Raw genomic sequence first — 22,242 nt, forward strand, 5'->3', positions numbered from 1 at the left:
TGTCCTCTCATGCCTGTCTTACCTCATGGCAGTCCTGTGGCGTGGCTTTGCTGGAGTTTTATGCTCTTGATCTCTATGCTCTATCTCGTGTATTGCCTGTGCTCTGTGTAACTGGGACCTCTGTGCTATCTTTTTTGATTGCACACGATCAGAAATGATGTGCTGAGGGAACACGCTTTTCTTAAATATTGACTTTCAGGATCTGTGTATAAACATTCCAAATGATATTGCAGTGCTTCCTTACTGTGGCAATAAGCAAACATTGAAAAAAGGTCAGCAAAGGTCAGTGGAATTGTAGAATGAACACTCCAATGTTTCCACAGCATTAAACTCCACCGTGCAGCATTGCCTTTCTGTTTGTCTGGTCACATCTGCTGAGGTATTACGCTTGATGGTATGGCATAAATTATTTAGCAGCAAGATTTTTAAAAGGAGGACTGATAAAATGTATCTATGAGGGGAGGGGAAAAAAAATTAGAAGTTGTGCAAGGTAAAATAATAGTTCACTCCTGGAACAGGGCAGTGTTTTAGCTCTCTTAAGGCAGACGTGCATCCTGTTCTGAAGAAGCAGCTGTGTGAGTGCCTGCAGACTTGCTGCATCCCTGCAGTCATTACTGAGAAACATGAACTGCTCAGGTGAGTGAACTCTGACCAGATCAGACCTCCTGCAGATTTCAGTGCACATCGATCTGTTGTATTGGCACTGGATCAGTTCTGCTGGACGTGCAGGGTTTGTCCTCTTCACCCCCTTAATCCACTTGGAGGTGGGGGAGTGAAATGGATGCTTCTGGCCAGGGGGAAGGGAGGGAAAAATGAAAGGAGGAAAATAATCTGTGGCTGATTTAGAGGCTGAAGCAAAATTGCTTTCTGTAAGACCCTGCAGTAAGAAAGACTCTTGAACCATCAGTACCAAAGCAAGTACAGGTCACCATGGCCACAGCATCACACCACTCTGGCACAGTTCTTCCTCTATCAGTGTGTATTTCTATGGGCATTGAGGGCTGAGGAACAAGTTGCAGCCCTGGGAGGTTACAGTCTTTTCATTTGCATGCTTGCTGGCCTACGCTGGCTCAGGAAGGAGAAAGCACGCAGTTGTTTTTGTAACCTGAATAACATTTCTAGTCTAAAAATCCCAAAGGAAAAATCATTGTCAAGTTGGCAGGTTACGATGGCATGATGATAAATGAGTGAGGTGTGTGTTCTGGCTCTGTGGGGACATGCAGGATGAAGAAAGCCCTCTTCTCTTAAGCTCTTTGCATCTACAGTCAGGAAGGGACAATTACAATCTGAAGATATGCCCTTTCTGAGTGCTATCCTCTGGAAAGAGCTATGGCCATGCATTTCTACCCCCTGAAAGAATTATTTTCTTGAGAGTCTCGTGAACTAGCATCCATTTAAGCCATGGCAATGCTTGTGTATTTTTCTGCCTTCACTGATTACAGCCACAGGACAGACAAAACTGTGTGTTATGGCTAACACAGGAAATGATTATGACACAGGGTGTCAATAGAACAGTTATGAAGTTTCACTGCTGCATACATGCGTGTGTTTTTTTTGTTTTTTTTTTTTTTGTTTTTGTTTTTTTTGTTTTTTTTTTTTTTGTTTGTTTGTTTTTTTTTTTTTAGAAAACAGTTTGAGACTTTCACTGTTGGCCAATTGGAGATTTCTTATGAAAAAAATTTCCTAGTGATTTTTGCAGTAAGGTCTACAGCAGGATAAAATTAGACACTGTTTGTTTCTCAGACTTCTGCAGTAATTCCCCAATTTTTATCATGCTAGATTTCACAAATTTGGTGAATTCAATTTTTATGGAAGTTTTTTCTTATTTCAAAGTACCAGTTACAATGCAAGACTTTTTTTTTTTTTTTCTCTGAGGAAATAAGGTTTTTATTTTATTTGCTGCTTCTTTTCAGAAGTTCCACACTTTGCCAACCTTCTCAAAATTTCGTGGAATTAGGTCCTATGAATTGTGATACCCATGTTCCTTACAGTTCATCTCAACTGCCTTAATGATCATAGAGTCATTAAGGTTGGAAAACACCACTAAGATCTTCTAGTCCAAAAAGTTTAATGGACTTCCTTTTTTTTTTTTTTTTTTTTTTTTTAATTTGTTCTCCACCAACCCATCCCTGTAGCCTTGCTGGCTCATGGGCTTGGTGGGACTTGGGTTGTCTCCCTGCCCATCCTGAGCTCAGCCGCTCACTCCTGTACTGGCAGCACTGGCAGGATTCCCTCTGAACATCTGCTTTATGCTGCTGTTACCTGCACCAGGGCATCTTCCGTCTTGTCTATAACCTCTGTTGGACCATTGTTGCTGAAGGAAAGCTGGGCAGCATTTAATTTGATTTAGGCTCTTAATGTATGCGTTGTAATTATAGGTATGGGTAAAGTAGGTAAAACCACATGCTAATTCAAGTCCCATGTACCTCTTGGGCAAAATAAATATTGGCTCTATCTTTTGTTGGCTTTGTTGTGTTGTTTTTTGTTTTTGTTTTTGTTTTTTTTCCTTCCCCTCTTGTTTTGTTAGTTCCTTTTAGGTGTTTATCCAGGCTTTTTTAATATGGTCTGAATTGGGATACTTTACACAGTACTTTGGCAATCACTGGTAGCTTCTGAGAGAGGAAGAGAGATATGTACGCAGTTTTTTTTTTTCATTTATTAGAAGATTTCCTGTAACATGTGTATGCAGCTTGATTTCTTTTAAGCTCTGATTTGGTAAAACAGAAGGAAAAAGGCTAGAGCAACTGTATTACCTTGTTAAATTGATCAGAGCATATTTAGATAAAGAACTGCACTGTGCTTTTCTCAGGGCATTGTACAGTTGCCTTTTTTCAGTCATCTTTTCTGCACTTTCTACACTGTTACTCTGATAATGCTGAAGGACAAAGAATTAACTTGTCTCCGTAATTCACTCCAAAGTCCACCCCATCTCTCTCTATTTTCTCGTTAAAAACAAATTGTGTGCAATTTGTCGGAAATTGAAACCACGTTTTTCACTTGACTTTCCAAAATTAAAATTTATGAGGAAAAAGGAGCAATAAAGCAGTTACAATCTGGTCATCTATAATTATCTCTGTGGTTGAAGTAGTTCCACATTTAAGGAGAGTGACACCAAAAGTTTATCATGCTTGTGTCATTATCAGAAATTTCACTTCTCTTTTATTATTTCAGGCCACAAGAACTACTGAAACTGATATTGTATCGTATTGGTGAAAAAAGAATTAGATGATCTATAAAAACAAGATTTTATTCTGAGAAACATGCAGCAATACTTATCTCCTTTATTTACTCATTTTAGAATATCAGTCTTACAATAAATTTAACAAATTGCTCTCCTTAAGCAGAATTCATTGTGAAAAAGTTTTATTTTCCTCTAGATCTTTGTACGTGTTTCACGTTATTCTTTTCCTTTCGCTGTTGCATTTCCCCTCTGGTACGTTGCTCGCTCTCTGAGAACAATGGCAGTGACAGTCCAGCGCCAGAAATCTCGACTGCTCTGGTTCTAGAATGTTTGTGGCACTTGCTTTAGTTTTCTCATTTTGCCTTTTTTTGTCTCTGGATTAAAATCGAGCCAAATGATGGATGCTCGTTACAATCAATTGTTTCAGAAAAGCCACCAAAAGTATTGTAGGATTCATTTACATTTAATCAAATTACACTTTATTTGCAATTCAGGGAAATGAGAACTCTGCAGTAAATCAAATATTTCCTCTCCAAGGGCCCCATTCAGCAGAAAATACCCAGTCTTCCAAACTGGTGCCTCAATGTATGTAGCAAAGCTTCCAGCGGGAGGAGAGCTTGTGCTAACAAACTGCCTATGGCTGTGGCTTTTCATCATTTTTTCAAGGTTGTGGGCACCTAAATGTTGTCCAGTAGAAATGCAGATCCGTGAGCAATGGATTGTTCAGTGGAGTTCATCTTGTCAACAACAGACTTGTATCTCTCCGAATTCCCTTTCATGGACCACCAAGAAACTCTTGCAGGAGTTCTGAGGCCCTGAGGGTTTGTACACAACTGATCTTTCCATTGCAGGTCGTGTTATTTTAACATGAAATTGGCGATGGTCACCAAACGTCATTTTTTTGAGCTGTTATGTGTCACCAGAAGACTTCAAATGAAGGGTGTTAATGTATTTTAAAACTTTAAATAGAGTGAATTCTACCTGAAGGCACTCATACAGTGTTGGGTGGATTCTCATCTTTTCTCATTGGCCTCTTAAGGTGAAGTTAGAATGCATGATTTGCTTTTGAATGGGAGGAAATCTTGACCCCTTTCCCATGCATTTTACTACAGAAAAATTGTATCCAGAAGGCAGCTCTTTTAGCCTTGCTCATCACAGCACAGAGTAACAGAATTTTGAATCTTTTTCCCTGTGATTGTTCCTGTTGTTATTCAGCTAAAACTGAAAATTTCCAAGTAGGCATTTGTAACTAAATTTTACAGCACTGGGGCTGCTTGTTCTCCAACTCTGAAATGGAGACACAGTGAAGGACTAGTACAAGGGATGTGTGATGCTAAATAATGTGGAAAGAGCTCTGATACTAAGGCAAAACTATTTCTGGGGGGTTAGTTCTTTTTTTTTTTGTTTGTTTGTTTTTTAAATGAAATTAGAATTGCATCTTTACTGCTGGAGTGATGCCCTGCAACTTAGAGGCACCACCACCATCATAATCTGATTGAAATACTGAGGTTTTAATGCTTAAAAAAAATTTGGACCTGATCATGTACAGTGTTCTATAATCCAGGGGGATTAAAGAGCCTAAGTGATAATAAATAATATTTTGCATGCTTAGCAGTTAAATTTAATAAATGTCCAACTTGAGTACTTGTTCAAGAGCTTTTGAAACTGAATTCTCTCGTCTGAGACTTGTGCCAGCCTTTGGTGGGTCTCTGTCCATCATACGTCATTAGCTGAAGTAAGATGAACATTGCCTGTGAAATAGTATGATAGGCCACAGTCCAACAAACGTAAAAACCAAGTTGGATTAGTCCCTTCTGTCCCTTTCTACTCATTTCATCTCTGAGTATCTGAATCTGGAAAAAGAATTTTTATCTACTTTTGTTCAAGGGATGCAGGGAAGGATGTACTTGCTTTTCTCTTCTGTGTGTTTCAGTACATGTTTTATTTTATACTTGTGACAAACTTACAAAACAACAGTTTTTGAAGGGCTCTCTGTCTGTCATGCTGCTGGTGTGGGCAGATTGCAGGAGGAAAGGGAAGGAACAAGAATGACAGGTCTGGGTCGTCTTGAATTGAGCAGCATAATCCCGTGGGAATTTGTTGCCTCTTTTCTCTTGCTCATTCACTTTTGTTTCATGTGACAAAGTTTGGTAGAAAAATGTGACATCATATTTTCCCTTTCTATGTGGAGAAAGCATCTACCAGTTTGCAAGTCTACATTTAAGTATATCATTGCTGTGTCTTTCCCAGTTTTGGCTAGGATGTATCTGCTCCATCACTAATCCACCACTTGCTACAGATCAGAGAAAGGGTCATATTTCTGAGCCTCTGTACACATGCATGTATAGCTCGTTCAGAGCCATGTTGACGAGATACAGATAACGCACTTTAGGCCACACAACCACTTGTGCACACATGAAGCTACATTTTTATGTGGCTTCTGTTCAGGAAAGATTGTTAGGTCGTCTTTAAGTGAAGGTGAAAAAACACCCCAACTTTTTAGGACAATTAACTGCAAGCATGTTAGTGTTTAATTTGACACAGCTATAACTTAGATTCATTTTGGATGAGTACTTTTGCCATTGAACATGCATCATGTGCTCAGTAAGAGAGGAGACCTCGAAGGATGGAAAGCTCAATAGCAACCAAATAAGCAGACTACACTGGTGGGAATCTCCTTTCTGAAATGGCATCTCCATGGTCCATACACAGAACTATCCCCAGCCTCTGCAAGGATAGGCACTGCCAGCCCAGTGACATTCAAGTAAGTCACTTTTCAGTTCAGTGCTGAAGTGTTTTGTTCTGAATTTCTTTCCTGTGTGAAGCCGGTTTCTGATGGCTTTGTGTCTTCTTTGCACAGCAGCAAATTGCACTCTGTGCCAAAATAGAGGTACATCTTCTATGTGTCCAAAGCTGGAAGACTGCATTAGTGCATTGCTCTGCACAGACTAATTAGCTCTGGCAGCCAGGTGCTTAATACTTCGCTCACTTGGGGCTTTAGTGAGTTTGTTTGTTTAAGTGCATACTTGCGTACTGCTGATGGACCCAGAAATATATTTGTATGTATTGCTTACTGCCTGGAAAGCTACAAATCAGTCACTGATAATCATGCCACTTCCAGCAAGGTTAATGTTAAATTATTCCTTTTAGACCAACGATTTGCAATTTGCAAAATTAAGTTTTAGCATTCAAATACTCTTTTTCACGTGACACTTGCAGCATCTTTGTGTTTGTCACCTGTTGACTCTGTCTGTGTCGGTATTGGACTTTTAAGGCGTATTTGTATGACATACATTGGTAGCAACTTATAAAAACAAGGATAATTTTCATGAAATCCTCTTGAAGCAAGTTATTTCTATACAGTAATCCATTGTAGTGGGTTTGGGTTTTGTTTTGAATCAGATGGAAGTTACTTTTTTAACACAAGGAAATGGGCAATACCATGGCACTGTGGAAGTGTTTCACTGATAACTTCAGAGTTGAAATCTGACTTTTCCTATAGGCTGCCAATGATGCAAAGAAAAGGAAGGCATAAAAAGGCATTAATGCATGATTTTAAACCTGTGTGGTCATTCCTGCTCACTGATGTTATCATTACCTCTTCTACATTAACTCAGCAGTGAGCACCAAAGGTCAGCTCGCTCTCCTGTAAATGAAACTTCATGAGTGTGATAACAGGGTGCTTAGTTTCAGCTGGGTTCCCCACTTGCCCACAGCCTTTCACTTCATTTTTTTTTTTAATATACAAACTACTGGCTTTATAGGTGAACAGCTGCACCTGGGATATTTTAACTTACATTCTCGTCTTCGATGGTTTACCAAGCGCATTCTAGGTGGGAAATTGTGATGTCAGGAGAGGGGCAGGATGAGAAGAGAGTGAAATAGGCAATTATTTTTACTTCCTTTTCTCTTACGCCTGTGAGGCTCCGGATTCCAGATCAGCAATCTCTCTGTAGACAGGTTTGGAGCCTCCTTAACTAGTATTTGGGGGCAGATGTGCAGAATTTGTTTTCTCTGTAATTGACTCGCAAGGTGATCTAGCGCTGACAATCTAGCATAGGTCTGCTCAGCCCCAGAGCTCTCATTTGGTCGTGAGCCCCTGAAGCTCTAGCTCATGGCCTGCAGCGCTGCCCCTCCTCTGCCGGAGCTCACATCCCCCTGAGCACAGTGGAGGAGCAGACTTGCCAGCCCCGCTGCTGCGCAAATGGGGCACTAATGGTTTGCGGATCTGTAGATGGTTAACTGATCTGTGCATTCAATTAAGATGAGTTTCTCAGTTAACAGGCACCCTGGGAAGAAATGAGTTGCTTTCGTTTCTGGGATTATGAGCAGTTAATGAAGAAAACATATCAGAATTCTGGCTGTGTTGCATGAGATAACCCTAAAAATGCAGCACGGATTTTTCAACTTACTCGTCCAGCAAAACCCTTGCCAGGTGAGAGGGAGAAATCGATGCGTGCCTGAGTTTTCTTGCAGACAGTCTCACTGGGCTGAATGCAAAGTAGTGTTGCATACAGAGTTGAATTTTACTTTATGCTTGTCTTGAGGTCTATCGCTTTGCTTGCGACTTGCCTATTTAAAATTATAATTCAAACCATCATTTAAATAATATTTACCATATTCATTTTGTCAGACTTACAGTGTGAGCAGAACATCCGAGAAAGATGGATGTATCCGACTGGAGGTGGAGGCTCTGCTATCTGATGTGTGCATGTAAAATACAAGCTAAGACACAACCACTAAAAATCAGTGTATTTTCAGAAGATTTGACAAAATGGTGCTGCTTTACACTTGGACAAAGTGAATATGAGATGAGTTTGTGCTGAGCCTTGGTGACTAATACATTTAGGAGAAACAAGGAAAATATAAAGATTTTACACTGGTATTCTGTGGATCTTGCTGAAAAATTGAAAGGATGTTCATAGGAATGGAATTTTATTTTAAAGTTTCCCTTTGTACTGCAGGCTTCCAGAAGGATGTAGAAGTGTTAGCAAAAGCAGTGAATGGCAGTACATGAGGGAGAAAAGTCAGGAAGGTTTGCTTTCACCTGGGATCATCAGCTGTCTATGCTGTTTGCTAGCAGAGACAGCTTGTTTGGAATAACACTGTACAGCCGAACCTGCTGTTGCCAGAGCAAATAGCCTGTGTAAAAGGAATCCTTCTACTAAATTTGCAGCCCTCATTTGCAGTCTGTGCTGTTCATTAAGGGACTGAACTGAAGTTTTGGCACCTGTAAATGAGGAAGGAGGCCTGGGCTCTATGGAAAATATAGTCCTGCTCTGAGAAAGGCTGCTGGAAGAGGGGAAGCATTATCAGAGATGGGTTTTTTTTCAAAGCCTGGAGGAGGGGGCAGACTGAGAAGCCCACTTGTTTGAGTTTAACCTCAGAAGATTGCTGACAGGCAAAAGAAAAAAAAAAAAAAAGAAAGCAGTGTGGATTTGGTTCAGGCACTACACCAAGTACACCTGCCTCTTCAGTTAGGAATTACTGAAGATATTTTGCTTTCAGTGCTGTATTGATCAGGATCATTGCAGTCACTTCAGGTCAGGGGAAAAAAAAAGTTAGAATTATTGTTGCAAGTCTGTTCTAAACTTGCCATTTGTAGATGTGTCATGCCGCATTACACCTTGCTTGTTTACTGACCAGCTCATCAGCTCACCCGGCTTAATTTCTTTCAGTTATATTACTTCTACAAATGGAAAATTTTCTTCTGACCACCACTCAGTATGCCATCTGAATAAACTCAACGAGGCATGTAAGCTACCACCCACAGGAAAAAAAAAGAAAAGAAAATCATGGTTTGTTGTCATTTGCAAATGACCTGGGAAAGCAGTTAAGGGGCATTTAGTTTGGTCCGGAGGTATGGCTAGTCAGTGCATGTAAGGCAAAAGCAATAATACATCTCTAAACTAGCTTGAATGAGGCTTCTTTAACTACTGCGCCTAACTCTGAAATCTCCCCCGCTGTGAGCCGTAAGTTGCTTGTAGACTTGTTCTAGAGAGTAATAAGTATTGTTGTTTAGCAATTGTGTTGTTGAAATTCAGCTCCACTATGTCTGACAGTATTTATCTAAAATACTTTCCCTGGTGCGTGCTCAAGTTCCAGTAAACCGTGTCTTATTGTGCGACCTTTTCATTTTCCAGTGAAAAGGGATCAGCTCGTCAGATAAAAGCTACAAGCCGGAGTACAGGAAAAATGCGTGCTCAGAAAATCCGAGCATGATTGAAAACAAGATGTGTTAAATCAATGCAGTTTATCGCCTGCCTATTCCTGGCAATTGCTGTTCTAAGCTCATTCTGAGCACACGCTAGATGATAAAAGTATAGTGTCACAGTGCTCACTGGGGTGTGAGGGCAGGGAAACATGTTTATCAGACAGACTGGTATGATTTTTTTTTTTTTATCCTTGATAACAGTTATTGTCAAAATTTTTGTGGAAAAAAACCCAACAGCCAGAACATTTACAGAAGCAGGTGATATCACTGCTCCTAAAACCAGCGTGCTGAGACCTCTCCAATTACACATTCCTGTTTAAATGTGACAAAATAGCAAACAAAAAGCCCATTTTAACTTTAAACAATTTGCTGCATCACCAAGGATACAGCCAAAATGGTCCTTTTGCTGATGAGTGAGTTGCCTTATTGTTACTCCATGTGGACAACTCAGAGCCAATGTTCAGAAACAAAGATATCCAAAAACTCTAGTTTTCTCAAGGCATATGAGCTTAGTTGCAAAGGGATTCAAGATTGAAATCAAACTTCACAGGTGGTCAGTCCCTTCTGAATGCCATGCTCTCTACACCTAGGCACAGTTCTTCTCCTTTTTGTGATTCAGGTCTAGCTGTTCTTTTCCCCTGATCCCATTTGCAGAGACTTTGGATGCAATAGCTGCTGTTTGTCCAATTTCCTCTATTGAAGATTCTTTCTGCTCTGACTGTAGTGCACTTGAAGTGAAAGTGAACTTGAAGTTTTGAGAAACAGCCAAGTTTAGGCTAAGGTGCTTTATAATAGGAATGCCTTTGGTGCTCAAGCAGGACACTGAATTTTTCATTTTTACATACCCTGGTAATTTTTTTTTTTTTTTTTTTTAAATAAGTTGAAAAGAAGATGAGAAATAGGAGGGTTAAAAGAAAGAAGAGACTTTTCAAAAGAGGTACTTCTGCATACCAACATGTTTCAACAGTGGTTTTCAGTAGTGTCAGCCTCAAAGGAGTTTGTGAAAGAAAGTGAAAAGAAAAAACTTAGATGAAATTGTTAAAGGCATCTGCGTGTACGTTGTGGGATGTGAGGAGCTCATGCAAAGGGAAAATGTTGAGAATAAGCGTATTAAGAAATGAAAGAAAAGGTTACACAAAGTGACATTTTAGCATTTCCTATGGTACATCTCTGCATCTGTTTCTGAGCCAACAGTTTAAAAATAAATGCAGCGTCTATTTTTTAAATGCTTTTAAGTAGACCTAAATATAGACCTTATAGCTAACCTTTGTCACCCATTATTTTAAATGTTGGTCTCTATGCATTTTTGTTAACCTTTGTGTGTAGGTACACATTTATTTAAAAGAAGCTGTTATCCATTGAGGTGTAGCAGGAAATTTTTTGCTGCGTGCTCATGCATTACCAGAATGTGCCTGACACACAGGAAAATAATCGCATGTAGAAGTTTTTGGTAATGACTGCTAAAGATGCATCAATTAACCCAGGAGACTAGACGAAGTATTCAACATGCATTAATTTCCTTCTGGCCTTCTGTATGCATATCCTCAGTGAATTCTAGCAGCCTGCTCTGACATTGGTATGCTTAAATTCCACTACCTGAAACTGGATTTTGTTTCATACTCCCGCAAGTCCAAATTTTCTCCATTATACAAGAGGTCACTGCAGTCAGAGGCAGAAGAAACTGTGAAGCTCACAACTTGACTTTTTTTTTTCCATAGCCAGGCTGCAAGTATCTAAGAGTGAGCAGTCAGAGTTGATGTGTTTAGAGAAACCAACGCACGATCCAATTGCTGGACAGATCCAGTAATTGCATACCATAACTTTCATTAAAAAAAAAGAAATGGGCTCAAGACAGGCATTTCATGCACCTTCAGCACCCCCACTGGCTGCAAACCATGGGCCAGGTGGGCAGGGAATGGCTCTCTGGTTCTTAGTTGCTGGAGAAAAATTATCAGGAGGAAAATATCACACTGTCTATCATGTTTGTAATAACTCTGATGAACACAGTAGTGTTGCCTCAAATGCTGGCCTATTGCATCTCTAGTTCGAGTAAAGAGCAGTCACTGGGAAAACTCAAGAAATCTGGGTGTCAGGCTGTTTATTTGACTCGGCTCTGCATTTTTCTTATTGCTTGGTATACATACGTGGTGTCTGTTTGGATGTGACATGGCAATAAAGCATGAGAACTACATTTTCAATATTGCTATCTCTATTTCCATTAAAAAAATGTGAGATGGTGCCACTCTTTGATTTTAAAAATGGAAGTTCAGTGCACAAAAATATGTTTAAGTGAGGGAGTGCAGAGACCAGAAAAGCAAGGAAATTCTGAGTGAGCACTGGAAGGGCCTTTCTAGCTCCAGCCTTTCAGTGCAGGCTGGCTGTCCCACCCGCTTCCGTTTTCCATTGCTTGCGGGAATAAACACTCCAGGGAAAGGCAGTGGAAAGGAAACTTTATAAAAAGCAAGGCGAATTCACAGCAGCAACAAATAGCTCAGATGCTTGCATGTTTTCATTTAACAATCTTTAATTAGCAAAGGAACAGTCTTTGCAGGGAGACTTGCAAAACAGCCTTTTTTTCATTTGATGATGGGGTTTTGCGGAGCTTTTTTTCTTGCTGTCTTTGTAAGGCAGGCAGAAGAGACGACTGAGCATAAGAGTTGTTGGGTTTGGTTTGCTTACAGTGTGCCATGTCCAGATCTTGAAACTAAGAGAGATTATGGTAGAGGTCAAAATCTGACTTGCTGGAGTAGACTCTGTGTGTCCAGAAGTCCTCAGCTGCCCTTGATTTTCTTTCTATTTCTTGTTCTCTGTGCCTACAAGTGTTTGGCCCACTTTAGTTACTGGTTACACACGTTAAATCTGTTTCCAGCCTTCATTGCCATGACTGTGCTGCAGCTTTTTTGATGGAGTTCTTTTTAGTCTGTTATGGCTATGAGGTGTTGAGGTGCATCAACGTATGTGCCTTGGACATTGCATCAACTTCTATCTATGTACTGGTGAAGATTTCCTCATCAGGTGGGAACAAAAAAGGTGTGTTGAAGACCCCAAAGCCCCTCACTTTTCACACTGTACTTAAGGACTAGTTCTCCAATTCTGTCATAGGGCCAAATTTGAAGAAAATGAATTTTTGTAGCAACATAGAGTCTAAAAAATCTTCTTTCATACTGCTGTTTCAGTGTGAAACCATTACAGCCCTACTCTTTTGCAGGTCATTCTTACCTCCTTCAGGCTGTGCACTGTGGTGCCTCTGTCTTCCCAAGAAAACCAGCAGCTCTGGTGCACCACAGGAACAAGTGGTGTGGGACATTTAATTCCTACATGTAGCCCTTTCCTGGGAGTTTCCCATAAATCAGTCAAGACCAGATTTCTCATCTGGAATAGGGACTGACAAACCTGTGGACACAAGGCCAACTGGTTTGTAACCTTCAATCTTCTCTGTTATTTGAGCCCTGGAGTCCCTTCTCTCTTCTTGCAGCCTTGTTGCTGGAAAAGCAAGTGGGAAGTTCATGGGTCTCAGAGCTGCTTTCTCATTGGTTTTGGGTCAAACAGAATGCAGAAGAAACAAGGGCTGAAAAATAAAAAGAATAAATGAAACCATGAATGCATGGGAAACAAATTAACTGGATATGGTTTACGTTCTGAAATATTTCCATAATGCTTCTATGTAGCGTGTGTTTATTTTTCTTTGAATAATAATGTTAAAATGTGTCTAATTCAATTATTCTCTGCCTTCACTGAATGAGTTTTCCTCGGTGAAGAGTTCTCCTGCACTACCCCAAGCTACGAATTCCATATGATATTTGAACAGGTCCTTTTAATTGCTGATATTAAGTGTCGATCATTCTGCTGTAAGTTGGCAGCGTGGCCAGAGAAAGAAATTCCTCTCTCAGATACATCAGACAGTCATTCAATTAACAACCAAAGCTTTATTGACGCAGTAGGAATTCATTATGTGAAATACTGAAAAAAGGCCTCCACTGACTAGTTTAAAAAAAAAAAAAGGGAGTGTTGAATTATCTACACGTAGTTATTAAAATTATCCGTGCAGAATTTGAAATCATAGTTACAGTGCAAATGTCTTTCTCAAAGGTATAAGCAGTGTTTCTGTTGAAAAATAAGATGGACTTCGAAAAGGTGAATATAATGTATGCATCCTTATTTCCATAGACATTGTGTGTTTTCTTGATTAAAAGCCTTAAATGTGAGGAGTTATGGCTTTAGACTTGCTGCATAAAAAGCTTCATGGCTTGTTCTGTTAGAGTCTAATTTGAAAGAAAGTTCTTCCTCAAGGGTTTAAGAAGTAATTCATAAAATGGTAAGAATAATAAATATTGTGCCTTAACTCATACTCTAGGATAGACAGACAGATTCTGTACACCTGGGTGTAATTTTAGCTAATTCACACAAGAGACAGGCTGAAAGTTTATTGTTTGGAGGGAGAAAAATGGCTTAAATCTTGTATTTGCAAAAATGATTATATTAGCTTAAATGAAAATGCTACCCTATTAATGGCTTCAATAAGCTTTGCATTTGGAAAGGTATTTTAATAAAAAGTTACTTGAAGTTTACTGCAACTTAAAATATGTAAGTGAAGGAGAAGTACTTACTTTGATTTATATGTCTTTTGGAGATGTAATTATTGGCTTTTTACTCACCTATGTAAAACAATGTACTTTTGTAAATGGATTTCTGGCCACTTTACTCCTCTTTTTTTTTTTTATTCCACATAAAAAGTAAGCACTGTCAATCAAAGAATTTTAAGGTTTATTTCCTCTTTAGAAATGATTGATAGCCTTTTAGATTTACAAGTTGACAAGTTAAAGGGTTCTATTGGTATAATTATGTACTAAATTCACAGTCTTTCAATTTAAATGTCCTTTTAAAACCACGAGATTATCATACTTGTATTTTGAAAAGTGGGCCAGTCAGTTTGGGTTGGTATACAAATTGCTTCCATTAGCCTTGGGACCTATTTGAATTTAATACACCTTTTTAAAGTTAGTAGTACTTTCAATAGTACTTTTAAAATTTAGGGTAGTGGGAATGCATTCTAAGTACAGTATGTGTTAGCTTGTTTTTAATGTATGGATGTCAAGAACACAAATAGAGAATTTGTATTCCTTATTGATTCCTTTTTTCTAATCAAGGAAAAAAATGTTCTTTGAATTAGAGCCCTGGGAAGCCAGCCTTGCATTCGGGGGACAGAGGCAAAACCTTGCATGAACCTGCTGCCTCACTGAGAGCTGCAGTGCCTGGAGACCAGAATGTAGTTTTTTTTCCTTTGGAGATAATGACGTAGGAACTGGTGTGACCTCAATGCAGAATTTGGGGTTAAATATTTATACAAGAATCTTTCTCTGAGATATGGCTAATTACATTTGACTTGGGATAAGGAACGGAGGGTTGATGCCATGCAATCTTCTGTTCAGGCAGCTAAGGATTTCTTTTTTAAATTTATTCTTTTTAAAATCTAAGATTGAAAGGGTTGAATGGTTAGAGACTAATGAGTGATCTTTGACAACTGCTGTTTGGACTCCTGCAAACTGCAGCCTTCCAAACGCACACCTTCCCCACAAAGTCCACCAAGCTGAAGCTATGTGAAGCAGAAAGTATTCAGTGCCTCCAGAGAATGCTTGATGCCTTGTGAGGTTGGACCATAAAATTAACATTTTTTTGGTCATTTAGTTCAGAAAATACTCACAGGAAATACTCTGTGGATTTCAAATGTGTTGAATGTGTGGGAAGACATGAGAAAATGACTGCTGTCTCCTGGGGGATTTCAGAACTGGCCTCCATTTATAATATTGCAAAATTTAGTAACTACTTTCCCAAAGGATGTAAGGGGAAAGTGGCCATAAACTAGACTGCATTAAGGAAGAAACACATATGACAAAACCATGCAAAAATCTTCTAGCATTCAGAGGATGCTCTTAAAGTAATGCCTCCTATTTCTTTCCATGGACAAAAAGCACAATAACACTATTTGATAATGCAAATTCTCAGCTACAGAATACTGTTTTTCAACACAGTCATCTTTGTTAGCTATTCATATTCCCTAGACTGAGCAAGAGGCTGCATGCTGCACTCATAGCAACCTACACCAGCAGAGGTAATCACGGTCACTGTTGCCACTGCTGTAACACACCACCCACTCACTGCCTCACTGTGCTCACACCCACTGTTTGGTCTCCATAAACATTCAGCAAATGTTGGTGAATGTCAGTGGGTGCAATTTTTTTTCTGCATGGTGGAATTCAGTGATGCACCTTTGCTTCTTACACACTTCCACGTCAGATGCCGTTGTGCCAGTCTGCCCTTCTGCTGCCATCTCTCTCACGTGGAAACAGAACGTAACAGAATAATGATAGGAAGGTTCAGGCTCTACTGCCGTGCCATCAACATCCATCTCTCACCTTCTGGGCCATCATCATAAAATAGGAGCTTTTGGAGCAGCACTCATATGTAAATTAGAAGAACTAGCCAGCTATCTGAAGAAGGGAAATCTCACAATCAGGGGAAAAGCTTCATTCTCACAATTTCCATATGAGGGCTTTAATATAAAAGCAGAAAAGTGGACATTCCCAATTAAAGGTAATGCATTAAAAAAATGAGGGAACTAAAGAAATATCAGGATCTTTGGGGCAATATAACTTTTGACAGTAGATCCAAAATTAACGTCCTGAAAGACTTCTAGTCTGGTATCTCCATAATGCCATAAGAGTCATTTCAGTATATTTTCAGTATATTTTCTTGTGGTGTTAGAGAAATGCTGAGTTTCTGCTTCTACAGTGTGTGTGCAGAACTCTCACTCTTTACCCAGAGCCCACAGTGGTTTGATAATAATAAAAATGAAACAATTTCTTTGGAAGCTGGACTGTTTTGTGAGATTGTTTATGAAACGTGACTTAATCGAAAACAAGTCAGGGATGGGATATTACTTTTTGACAACAGTATGGTCTGACTAACAATTTTTCATGTTAAGAATATGAAAAAATGGACTTTTAAAATGTGGGCATTTGGACAAATTGTGTCACGCTAGATGAGACTGATGAAGCTGTGTAACTCACTGTGGAAAAAGCTGCATTGAGCCATATAAGAGTGCTTACTACAAGTAAGGCTGGGAGATGCACTTTGATGCTAAATCTTTTTTCATTAATCAGATGGCACCATTCAAGTTCCATAAAGAAATTTATAAAAAAAAACATGGCATAAGGTGCGAGATGTATTTGTAATTTCATAGGCAGAACTTGTGCAAAAAAAATAATTCTTTTTTTACAATAAATTAAGACCAAATATGGCCCAAAAATGAAAGACAACCTGCTCCCCTTCCCTCCCCACCCTCCCACCCCCAAAAAACCTCTTTCTCCCCACTTAAAAAAAATAATAATAAATAAAAAATAAAAGTTGAAAGTATCATAGTGGGAAGAAGAACTCACATTTTTTTATCACTGAATTAAAAAAAAATTTGCTAACAAATTGCTGTGGAAAGTTTTGTTGTCTTTGTTGGCATGGGAGGGTCATGATGCACTGTTCAGAAATGCTTGAAAATGCTTGACTTTTGTTCTTGTTCTCCAAAGCACTTAGGAAATTTTCAGCATGTGTTGAAGTCTCGCTAACATCTGAGTTTTAAAGCGATCATATGACTGGAAATACAGCTAGAAGGTCATTCAATGCAGTCTCCCGTAATTACAGCAATCATACAAAAAACATAATATGCTCGAATTTGCTTTGCTGAAAGCAAATGAGTTTAAGTACGGGCTTACAGATAAGCATGTGCTTAAAGGCTTGGCACAATCGCAGCTATGATTAAAGCAGGCAAGCTTTCTCCTGAAGATTCAAGTGCTTTACCTCCACTCTCTCTCTCTCCTCAAGTTTACCTCTGTTTTACTGGTCAAGGGCTGGGGAAAAATGAACTAAAACCACAGATGAATTTTTAAAAATGATTAGAACTTTCGGAACGGTTAAATGCTGACTGAGGCCTGAGCTGGGCTATTGAATACAGTAGGAGATACGTCTTTACTTTATTTCAATGGGTGAAAAATAAAGCCTCTGCCATGACAAATGTCTGTAGTTCACAACAGAATTGTATATGATCATTGCACATGGATCATATAAAATGTGTAATAAAGTCTGGAAGAAGAGAAGGCTCCTTCAGAGTTACTTCACCTGTCTTCCCATTACAAAGGACCCTCCTTGTAACAGGAAAATAGGAAAAAATAGACAACATGAAACATGGGGTGCAAAGCATTTATCAATTTAATTTCATCATGACTTTCAGAAATAATAAGTGCTTTCTATTTGGTAGATGTGTATACAGCATCCCAAATTTTGTAGAGACTTTGTCATAAGCACTCAAGAGAAAGGTTTGCATTGCTGGTTCAACTGAAGCCTCAAAGCCAACCTCATCCTAGACTTCGTAATCAGTGTTGATTTCAGTGAGAGGAAATTTTGCTGTGGTCCTTGCTTGGTCTGGCAGTGCCGTGCTGATTGTTGCAGTGCAATGGAGCCTGTTTGCTATGCATTTGTCACATCACTGCATTGTTTGTTGTTGTTTCAGCTCTGAATGAACCCACCATTGACTATGGTTTCCAAAGGTTACAGAAGGTTATCCCCCGGCACCCTGGTGACCCTGAACGCTTGCCAAAGGTCAGCATCAAGTTTATTATTTTATTAAATATGGCAAAACTGTTTACTGCGTATTTTTGTTTAAAAGTAAACCCTTTTGAGTTTCATATTAGACTCTCTGTATGTGTAACGCTTCGAGTTCGGTACTCGGCACAGTTAAGCAGAAGGAGAGGCATGACCAATGAGGCCAAGTCAAGCAGTTCTCATATCAAACATTATAAGACTTCTGTGACTCTCTGAGTCACCTCTGACTCAAACAGCCCCTGCCTTTCTTAAAATCAAATCCTGCTCTGTCTTCTGAATTACCTTGTATAAAGCACATTTTTGATTGGTATTTTGGAACCTGAGCAACTTATTCATAGCAGAATGATGCTTCTTGGTTTTAGTATCACAATAGTGCCATTGTAATTTTGAGTTCACCGTTGATAATAGCAAATAATATGGGTCTTTAGTGAACATGCGTCTAGTGCTGCTGCACCAAATGTGGTTTTAAGGTAATAATAGTAGCATACTGATTCATTTCAGGATCTCTGAAATAATTAGAGCAATGTATCGTGAAGCGATTTGGTGTTCTTCCGCATTAAAATATGTGGGAGATGTTTTGTTGATTTATTTCATTTAAAAACTGGGTAAGAAGTTTACACGGCTTCCAGTTCTTCTGTCTTATACTGTGGCATGCTGTCTAGGTCTGTGCCCACATCTGTTCTTGCTACCTATACTTTCACATCATTTTGCTCTGGTGGAATCTTGTGGATTTGCTTGAGAAAGAGGGGGGGTATTTGAAAAAGCACTGGTCTGCACTGAGGTGCAGAGACACTGAGCTATCGCTGTATGTGGCACTGTCTGTGGGCTGCCACCTTGCAGTGTCTGCTCTGCCACGATGGCTGTTGGTGAGTTAGTGCCTGGCAGGCAAATAGGCTGGGTGTGCATGCTGGAAGAGCACTGCCTTCAAGTTACACAAAGGAATATGTGAATTTGCAGACCTGGGGCACAGAGCAGTGCTTTAGCTGAGAACTCAGGCCAGATTCATCAAAGAATGCAAGTTCAGTGTAGCCTTTGTAGCTGAGTTAATCTCCTGATTTTTTATTCTGTAGCTTCCTAAGCTGTATGTAGGCTTTTATTGTCAGTTTTTGTGGACTTAAATGAGTTAATGTTTCTGAAGTGTTGCTAAGACAAGAAGAGACTATGAATGCTACAAATTACTTTATTTCTTGATAGAAATTAAATTCAGTGATTTTTATTTTACTTTTTTTGCAGGAACGTTAAGTCTTTTATCTTTGCTTAGGAAGGCTGTAGGCTGTGGTTTTGAGGTTGATGATGTGTTGTCCTTCCCTCTTACGACCAGAGAAACATTCTGCCCTGGAGAGTTACATTCTACATTGGCTCTGTTCATCCTCTACAAGCTGTCCCTTTCTCTGACTTTTGGACAGATTTGCAGTAGGTCTTACTAACACAGCTTTCATAGGTCATCAGATTTCCCTCCAGAGATGCAGTCCTTTCCAAATAAAGAGAGCATCCTTCTGGAGGTGATCTTTCAGGTGCCTCTGCCACCAAAAAAACACACGGAGAGAAATGGTTCCTTAGAAAATTAGCGACCAGCCTTCATTATGCCCCAGATATCTGCAAGACCAAAATAAATACTTCAAATTTTCCCTGAATCCAGTATTCCAGTTGATGAGTGGATGCTTGCAGCTTTTGTTTCTAAATGAGGAAATTCAAGTAAAATAAGATTGAGCAATGCCAGGTTGGGTTATGCGCCTGAGTGCTAATGCATCACAGATTTTTGCAGTTATTGAGCTGCCTTTCAGATGCCCACAGTATTGAGGGGGTCCCAATAATGTAATTGGTTTTTTTGTTCGGTTGGTTTGCTTTTTTTTTTTTTCTTGGTATGTGAAAGCAGCCATGAGGCTGTACACCCTCCTTTTTCCCATTTAGACTAAGAGTGTTCCCACAGTAATAACCATACATTTCTGCTGTCTAGAGCCATAAGGCATAAAAACGTGCAGTAGAAAGCTTCATCTGTCTCCATATCGTGACTCCAACATTTAGCAGATATTTATGGATACAATATGAGAAAGAGGGTTAACACTGAGTCATCTCTCCCCTCATATACCCTCTTGGTTGAATGTTTTTGTTCTAAATACGTTTGCAGGACAGATTTCCAAGTCTTTAAAGAGAAATTGTATTTATACAGGTAGAAGTGCAATTGATGGCCTAAAGGAAAATGTTACTGCTTAAAGAACTGAGCAAACTTCGGGAATAAAGAAATATCTACATGCAAGGTTAGAGGGATGATGAGGACTTTTTTTTTTTTATCTTTGGGTAATTTCTTGTGTGCAGGCTCGATGGTTGGACCTCAAGCACAAGACTCATTAATATGCCATGCACAGAGGCTGACTGCAGCAGGGGTTAGGGCACATGTTGACTTCAGCATTTGAGGCACTGCTGGTTCAATTCCCAGCATTGCTTGCTGGCTCCAGAATCATAATCAAGGACACAGCGAATCTGTGCTGGGTGAGCACTGCGCAGTGCTCTTCTCCATGTCATTAAACCAAGAAGGGCTTTGGCAGAATTCCACTACAGACAATTCTCAGTGGCTACTTAGAAGAGAGTTGGAAGCCATATGGCTTCCACAGTGGAACCATGGTCAGGGAGGGCAAACGTGAGAGAGGCAGAGATTTAAATATCATTTCCCCCATTTTCCCTTTTGTCCTGTCAGTGCATCATCGCTTTCTGTTTCTCAAAAACCTTCTACTTTATTTGTTAAATACATAAAACACATTTCTGTAATTGCTCTTTGGTTTTGTGGCCCTTACCCCATTGAAACATTACTGATGAATTAGAGTGATTTAAAAACTGAAATGATTACACTGCTTGGGCTCAAAAGGGTATGCAGTCCTTCCCATGGACCAACGAAAGGATTCTGCTGTGTGAATTATCCCTAAGTTAAGGAGAGCTGTTGAGGCCACTAAAGTGCATGTAAGCACATGCTTTGCTCCAGAGCTTGGACATTAGCAGTCATATTTATGTCAACAGGCACATTTCTAAAATCTCTGAGGCTATTTTAGAAGTTTGTTCTCCACAGGTTTTCCATTATTTTCATAACTGCTCAGTGACTATGCTTGGGATGAACCTTTTTGAAATGTTCCAGGTATCTGCTGGAGGTAGGCAAAGAAGAAAGCCAGGTTATGAACTTTTATTTTTCTTTCCCTGCGCTTCAGTGGCCAAATTCCTGTGGAGAATGTCCTCCCATAGTCATGAGAGAGTTGAAAAGTAGAGATGTATTTAATCTAGAAATGCAATATGGTTTCTGAAGAAAAAATGGTGAGAGCTGATGTTGACAGCTGTGTTATGGTGTTAGCTATAGGCTAGAGTCCTGTTCTTTGTGTAAAGAGAAGATCAGGAAAAGCCACCAGTTCAGGCTTGTCACCAGTAGATGTGCCTCCTTGTACACACACAAAGGCACAAACACACGCACCGTCAGTAGAGTCAGGCAGTGCAGAGGTGGTGGAATTAGCACCCAACTCTTGGAGTGAGATGAAGTACCAGGAGTGTGCTGGGTTGTATAGTCCTTCCTTTATAATACAGACAGGAAGCAGATCAGATCAAACAAGTGATCTCTTGGGAGAACTGAAAAGAAATGCCATAATACTAATGTTAAGAAATTGTATTGTTGTCCTGAAGGATTGGTCTGCAGAAAGCCTGCCTGTGAAGCTGGGGAGCCAGGTGCATTTTCCTTGTCTCCTGCTTTTGTGCATACGCACACAAATACACAAATGTTGTTGGTTCTTGTGCTCATAAGTGTGGTGGGAATCACTAAGGGTTCAGATCACAACAACATGTTAAATCTATTTGTGTTAATTTATATAACCATCCTACAACCCTTAAAATAAATCCCTGGCAGATACTCTGATATTCTACAACCTTGTTAGAACTCCACAGCTACAGTTGTAAAACAGTTTCAACTGTGAGCTAGATTTGAAACACATCCATCCTAGATGATTTAATATCAATGATTCCTCTTTATATGCAATTTCCTAGAATTTATTTGCCATTTCACCACTCTCACAACTCATCATGTGTATTTAAATTAAGCACACGATTGCTTGCTCTGCGTTCAAGAATCAAGTCAGAGCGTGAGCTGACATCCTCTCCCTCCCAGTCTGCTGCTCAAGTGCAGTCTCCAGGAGACCCCTCATCCCTCCTGAAAGGGGCCTTTTCT

The 22,242-nt window shown here is 39.6% G+C and overlaps 1 protein-coding gene across 10 annotated transcripts in view; it reads left to right on the plus strand.

The window, feature by feature from the left end:
- The window catches only part of EBF1 (EBF transcription factor 1), a gene marked incomplete at both ends in the record, with an annotated part of 260,911 nt that overhangs the window by 213,765 nt on the left and 24,904 nt on the right, over positions 1–22,242 (plus strand). For all 10 annotated transcript variants that reach the window (XM_079542503.1, XM_079542504.1, XM_079542500.1 and 7 more), the window contains one exon: positions 17,953–18,041. In XM_079542503.1, coding sequence (XP_079398629.1) covers positions 17,953–18,041 — 89 coding nt within the window. The remainder of the gene's footprint in view (positions 1–17,952; positions 18,042–22,242) is intronic.

The sequence above is a fragment of the Tetrao urogallus genome (assembly GCF_951394365.1).
Source record: "Tetrao urogallus genome assembly, chromosome: 14".
Taxonomy (NCBI): domain Eukaryota; kingdom Metazoa; phylum Chordata; class Aves; order Galliformes; family Phasianidae; genus Tetrao; species Tetrao urogallus.